Raw genomic sequence first — 6,870 nt, 5'->3', positions numbered from 1 at the left:
AATAAATTATAAGCAACGTAGGTTCCTGCTTTAATTTTGTTATTTCAAGAAGTTAGATTTCACGTTAAGGGCATATGTTATTATGAATGTTTGTACCGCAATATTGCACTAAAAAAAGGTTTTGGTTACATGTATAAAGTTTTGACTTAGCTCAGGTTTAAAATTTCTATTATGTGTGGCGGAACTGTGTCATATTGAGTATTAATGTCATATACCTTTTTTGTATTACGAGATATAAGTAATTCGCAGCATCTGGGTATTTCGCATGTAGCACGTGGTAAATTTTAAACAGTACGTCGAAAGCCTTAGCTGCAGACTCAAAGGAGTATTTTACATCGTCAATGACAATGTAAAGTGCCGAAAAGTCGTGCAACTTTCCGAGCACAAGGATATAGGGCTGGACGGACTGTAATACTCGCGATGCAGATTTTTCTTTTTTTTTTTTGATAATTGTGTCGATGTTTCCGGCGTCCTAAAACAAAATAAGCTGATTAGTCACATGCACAAATTTATTAAGTAAATTTAGTAAGTATTTATTCAATGGTTGTCAAAAATTGGGTTGGGTTGAAACGTACTACCTTAGGGTTTAAGCTCCATACGCACAGATAGCGGTAGCAGGGCGGCACGTGGCGGTTTCGGTGTTAATATTCGAACTTGTATGAAAGAGGCAATCGAATATTGTAACCAATACCGCCACCGCGCCGCGCCACCCGCTACCGCTCTCTGTGCGTGTGGAGCCATATCGATTTTTAAGAAAATATAAATGTCCGCCATCTTGGTGTTGAAATTAGATGTAATTTTTATAATTTTCAGTTTCAGTTTTCACTAATAAAAAATTTTTTTACTGGCTAATGCCAGTAAGGTTAGGTAGTTTCAGGTTTAACTGGGACAAACAACGAGAACCAAAACTTACGTCTGTGCGAACAATCAGGCTTTCTATCACCTCCGTTGACGAAAACTTTATCTTTCGAGATATCCTCCCCTTAGGCGGAATAAGGTATCCCAGTAATGTAATTTGTACTGGAATTTTTTTATCTAAAACCAAAACGAAAAAAAGTTTATTTTTAAACTCTTGCATGAGTTTCTATATTGGCAAATTGAGAGGAAGCACAAAATGTATATAATATACTATTGATGACTGGCAATTGGGTAACTTAAGTTTTCTGGAGTGTGAGCAGTCTGAGTGGAGTGTGAGTTGTCAAATGCCGCTGTTATACCTTAACACACACACACACTTGTTTGTTTGTTGTTGTTGGGTAACGGCGGCATTTGACAACTGTCAGCTGTCAACTCGACGTTTTTTAGTTTTTTTACAGAAGACAAAGGCGCAAACTCTATTCATCCGATCAAACGTGTGGTATGTCAAAACAGTCATTCAAAAAAATATTTCTAAAAAACGGCAAGTAATAAAAAAAAACTAGCTACAGTTTTGAACTCCATTGTGTGTCTGCTAACAATAAAATATATAATAATGAGCACTCCAGAAAACTTAAGTTACCCAATAGTATCGATATTAAGTATCAAATCTTAATGAACAATACGCTATTGATATTATCGATACTATTGCAAGTCGTCAATAGTATTACACAATTTGTGCTATCAATGCTATATATTTATAGTCCTATCGATATTCGTAACATTGCCGGGCCACCAGCATCTGTAATGGTGCACATATGGACGGACAGACAAGTGAAAAAGCGCGTGTTTCTAACAACAACAACTAAGTGCAAACAACACCATTCTCTGACAACACAATAATCTTGTAGTGAATTTCTGGTGGACTCTTCAACGGTGAATTGCATAGACTTGAAATTTGGTACTTGTGTAGAGTTCCGTTGACAATGCAAGTACAGTCAACAAAAATTATACAAGCTTTTGTTCAGTTGACTGCTCAAGAACCTCAGGCTTTATAGTCAGGTTCTCTAACCACTAGGTTATTCGGTAATCAAACTTGCATTGTCAACGGAGCTCTATATAGGTACCAAACTGCAAGTTGATGCCATTCACCATTGAAGAGGTATCCTGCAGAGACAATCCTGGCCAGACCAAAAATAATTCACTACCAGATTATTGTGTTTATTACATAAGTAAACAAACAAACAAACTTTTATTATATGGGGTAAAGCTAATAAAAAGCTTGTAAAAAGACATAGACTACCTTTTATCCCGGTTCCCGACTGTTAAACAACATCATCATTAATTGCTTGCTTGCACGCATGCAGGTTTGCTTGCTTTCTGGCTTGATTGATTGCTTCTTTGGAATGCTTATGGTACACGTAAGCGAAGCCGTGGATAAAAGCTAGTGCATATATAAAATAAACTTAAATACTTACCATCGTCTTTTAAAGCAAACAATGTCTCCAATAATGAAAGCCCAGTCTCATTTTTAATTTGGTCTTGTTTCAACTTCAGGAGCTTTTCAAAGAAAAAGTGCCAATTTTTAAAGAAATTTAATGATTGTTCTTCATACATTTCCTCAAAATCCAAATTAATCTGAAAAACAATACTCATTTGAATAAATAGTTCATAAACCAAAAATGGTACTCCTAATAATATTAGGACATTTTTATCCCGGAAAATTGCATAGTTTTATCAGGATATTAGTGATATTAAATTGTGTGCAGATGAAGTCACGGACAGCAACTAGACTTGCTTGCCTGCAGGCACGCTTGCAGGTTCACTTGCTTCTTTGAAATGCTTATGGTTCACGAAAGTAAAAGCTATAGTACTTAACCCTTTCAACGCCAATGAATGACTGATATATCCGCACCACTGATTCAACGACAGGGACCGATAAAATAGATCTACAAAGTCTAACATATTTAAGGTTGACATTCTCGTTACTTCTTAGAGATGCCTGGCGTGTCACTGTCAGTGGCAACTTTTGTAGTTGACGTGGCGTTGCAAAGGTTAATAACTTATCTATTTACTAGTCATCTATATGGTTAGCAGTTAGTATTATGTGCATGACAGGTTGCGCACTTAATCTCAATAAAATTAAATAAGTCCGGCGTGAATAAAAACAAAGTACTCTATTATTGACCAAATAACAAGTTTTAATTAAAACCGGACTATCTCCTCATGCGTGTCATGTCTCTACATCGACATTGGCAAAATACTCCTTGCCAAAACAGCAAGGGTGAAAGCCATTAAAAAAAAGCCTACTGATTTATCATACAAATAGTACTGCTACTTCGTCGGAGAAATATTACTCAGATTCGGATAGGAACATTGCAGACTATTATTATTACAGAGTATTACGGCTCTCACACATAGTATACATTTACTGTAAAAATAATGTAAACAATTTCAATGATTTGTATAGTGCATAGCAAAAGAAATATTTAATTACCAGCACATGTCCTTTGGCATCTTTTAATATTGGCCAATTTTCCAAAAAATCGTGTATTGTTGGAAAAATGTGTTCCTGTCCTATCCTGTATTTTCTAGTTTTTTTCCATCTCAAGACGACCTCATCCCATGGCTCATTGTTATTTTTCAACCACAAACAGTCGTCATCGTGAGCAGCATCTGAATAAAAAACGAATTAAAGTCACAATATTAATAAAAAAAAAAAATTATAGGCACAAGAGGCATTTCACCTTAGCAGTCTAGATTGGCAACACATCTGCAATCCCTTTGGGGTTGCGGATGTCTATGGGCAGCGGTGATCAGTGATCACTTAGCATCAGGTGATTCACTTAATTGTTTGCTTTCCTTATTGTATAAAAAAAAAGTTAATTATATATATCTTATAGTCAAGGACACCAATATGTATATATACCACAGACTGAAACAAAAATAGGTATGTACAGTCAGGGATTTTAATTATTAGGCCACTTTAGGAATTTTAATTTAGTTGTTTGCTATACTATTGAGCTGGCTAAAATGTAAATGCTTGTGAATGCCATAATACTGCAAATTTAAAAAACTTCACAGTGGCCTAACAATTAAAATCCGTGACTGTACACAGATATTATTGTACAATAAAGTGATATACATACAAATATCAGTGACACAGGACATGTAACAAACACTCGGGATAAAATTAACTATGACACAAAAAAAAAAAAAAAACGAAAATCGGTTCATCCGTTTGGGAGATAGATACCACAGACAGATACACAGAGACACGTTAAACTTATAACACCCCTCTTTTTGCGCCGGGAGTTAAAAATAGTGCAAAATTTCAACGAAATTGGTCCAATGAATTAGCCGTGGAAACATAAATACAGTATAATTACAAACCTATCATCAAGGAAAGATTTTTCGGCTCATTCTCCAGCTCATTTTCTGGTATTCTCTGTGTTGATTTTGGCCTCCGGTGTTTCTCTCCAGATATATACAGCAGGTTCCGAACTTTATCAACTAATTTGCCTTTAGCCGGAATATATTTTCCACTGATAGACTTTGCAGTTGGAACCGCTCTCATGAAATAAGTCCCAATGTTTTCGCTTGGAAAGAGAGATACAATCCTTGCTGCAATCAAGTTGTAATCCTCTGCTCTTAGTTTACTGAAAATGAAAGTAATATTTTAATTACTTTGTATTTCGAAAACAAAGTTATGTACTAACATGCAACTACAATCTAAATACAACTACTATACAAACATTGTACAAAACTACTATAATTAAGGACTTGAGCCTGGGTCTGATAAGAAAAACCGGTCAAGTGCGAGTCGGACTCGCGCATCAAGGGTTCCGAAGAAATTTGTCTTGTCTGTCTGTCCGTCTGCCACAGCCAATTTCAATACGAACAATCAAACAAACAATCACTCAAACAAATCTTTCCTCTTTATTATTTTAGTATGAAAAACTTATGAGCCTATGACATTTCAACATATTTCTTTAAGTCTGTTTTTACCAAAAATTGGCAAAAAACAGACGTTAAACGCTAATTTACCTCCCAAAACGGCCTCTCATGTTTAAAACTCATTAATTTATGTTACAAGTTTTGTCTTTGGGTCCCCGACTTACATATGTGTACCAATTTTCAACTTGATTGGTTTATTCGTTTCGGAGAAAATTGGCTGTGACAGACGGACAGACAGACAAGACAAATTTGTTCGGAACCCTTGATGCGCGAGTGATGTGAAGTGATCCTTTAAGGGTTCCGTTTTTCCTTTTGAGGTACGGAACCCTAAAAACAAATGTTGTCAAGTATTGCAATAGCAGTCTGTTGTCAAAACTGTATCATTATGAATGACTGAAACCTGAACTAAACTTTACTTAGGTATACAAAGATCTAAATTCTAACTAGGAGGATACCTCAAGGCAAGCATAATATGAATAATAAGAATATGGGCTGGTCATATCTAGGATAACAGTGGAAAGATAAGAGTCATAGGACACTGAGTGCAGACAGTGCGGACTTACAGAGGCAAGCAGGTTTACTGGATAAAGGTGGCATGAGACAGGAACACGGTAGGAACTGGAGAAGGATATTTTGTAGGATTCAGCATAAAACTTCGCTAATATAATAAAAGTGAAGTTTTTTTTGTTCTACAATATCTACTACTTTATAACTGAATTTGTTATTACTTGTTCACTATATATGTATATATATGTTTTATAATAATGTCTACAAGTATATTGCGTTTCTTAGCATTGAGACATTGATATCTTTTATAATAATTAAGAATGCTGCTTCCATGGGCAGATGTTTGCAACAGTGTGTTGATGTCAAAATCCGGAAGAGGGGGTCTATTTATGTCCTCTAAAATATTTGTGATGTCATCCAGAATTGGAAGACTTGAGAAACTGTCTCCTGAGACTTCTTTGTTAGTTCTAGCAGACGAATGTGATTCATGATTGGTGTAAACTGTGTTTTCAGATAATGCTTCAGTAGTAGCAACGGACTCCAACAAATCTTGAATATTGTTTCTTAATATAATTCTTTGTCCTATGTGAGGACATAGTTCCTTGAGATAAGTATCTGTCAAATCCTTGAAGTTCTCTATAGATATGTCATTATCTAAAAAAATATAATAAATATCATTAGTTTAGACTACGGCAAAGACCAAACCGAGAGACTGGCTGTGCATTTTAGCAGTTTGCCGCTATAGATACAACCTAGGCTGTATGTGTTATGACGTCAACACTTCTTACACATCTAATTCTTTTTTACTCACCTCATCATTTAGCCACGAATACGAGTACATAAGCCCTGTTTACCTATATAATATTCACCTGAGGCCTGAGACCCGAGACCCTAGCACAGTTGGTTTATCTATCCATTTTATATATTTCCTTGGAGTCATTGGTAGATAAAATGGGTCGATAAACCTTACCGTGCTAGGGCTGGAGAACCGACTATTCTCGTCGATAATCAGATAATCTTGGCATTAAATCAAGATAAGCATTACGTTGCGGATATAATATTCGATTCTTAAGACTGTTTACTATATAACAAACCTGCTAACTAAAGCTTGAATCTACGAATGCAAGTAACTAATTAATAACAAGATTACATTAAATTGGAATTTGGATTAGATTTGGGTATTTACCAAGGAAATTCTTGATGATTTCTTCAGAAATGCTCCATTTCCTTAGAAGAAGGACTGTTTCGTCCATTTTTACCGGAGATCATAGGTCGCGTGGCAAAGTATAAGCGAAACTTCTATTGTGGAAGTCAGCCTAGGACAAACACAAAAATATAAGAACACAAAAGAATGGTCAAGCGAGACCTAATTACTTATGTACCAAGTGAATAGACAAACTTCTGACAATAAATCGACTGACGTCATCCACTTATCCGTAATGAAATGATAATCTTTACTTACCTTTTAATTTTTATGCACAAACAGCCAGCAGCACAGCAAACGAACGCCCACAATTCAAATACACAACACAACACAAACAAAATGGACGG

At 35.6% G+C, this 6,870-nt stretch overlaps 1 protein-coding gene across 3 annotated transcripts; it reads right to left on the bottom strand.

Annotated features, from left to right (window-relative positions):
- Positions 1 to 125: 125 nt before the first annotated feature.
- LOC141442850 (uncharacterized) lies at positions 126 to 6,870 on the bottom strand. Of its 3 annotated transcripts, XM_074107994.1 has the most exons (7): positions 6,782 to 6,870; positions 6,506 to 6,635; positions 4,249 to 4,514; positions 3,353 to 3,531; positions 2,334 to 2,493; positions 914 to 1,035; positions 126 to 472 (listed from the first exon to the last, which is right to left on the bottom strand). In XM_074107994.1, exons 3-7 carry the CDS (start codon positions 4,430 to 4,432, stop codon positions 170 to 172), a joined length of 948 nt encoding a protein of 315 aa, XP_073964095.1. In that variant the 5' UTR covers positions 4,433 to 4,514; positions 6,506 to 6,635; positions 6,782 to 6,870; the 3' UTR covers positions 126 to 169. The 3 variants fall into 3 exon arrangements, with proteins under 3 accessions (XP_073964095.1, XP_073964096.1, XP_073964093.1); XM_074107995.1 differs by lacking the exon at positions 6,782 to 6,870 and having other exon boundaries at positions 6,506 to 6,771; XM_074107992.1 differs by lacking the exons at positions 6,506 to 6,635; positions 6,782 to 6,870 and adding an exon at positions 6,131 to 6,498.

Source organism: Choristoneura fumiferana, chromosome 26, assembly GCF_025370935.1.
Source record: "Choristoneura fumiferana chromosome 26, NRCan_CFum_1, whole genome shotgun sequence".
Classification (NCBI taxonomy): domain Eukaryota; kingdom Metazoa; phylum Arthropoda; class Insecta; order Lepidoptera; family Tortricidae; genus Choristoneura; species Choristoneura fumiferana.
This window is presented reverse-complemented; position numbering and strand designations above follow the sequence as displayed.

Bases quoted from the DNA above. Each gene is read 5' to 3' on its own strand.
- LOC141442850 (XM_074107992.1), bottom strand. The intron at 3,532-4,248 runs GTTTGTAATTAT...TTTTTTATTCAG, and splicing joins AAATCTTTCCTTGATGATAG to ATGCTGCTCACGATGACGAC. The intron at 2,494-3,352 runs GTAATTAAATAT...ATTGTTTTTCAG, and splicing joins ATGCCAAAGGACATGTGCTG to ATTAATTTGGATTTTGAGGA.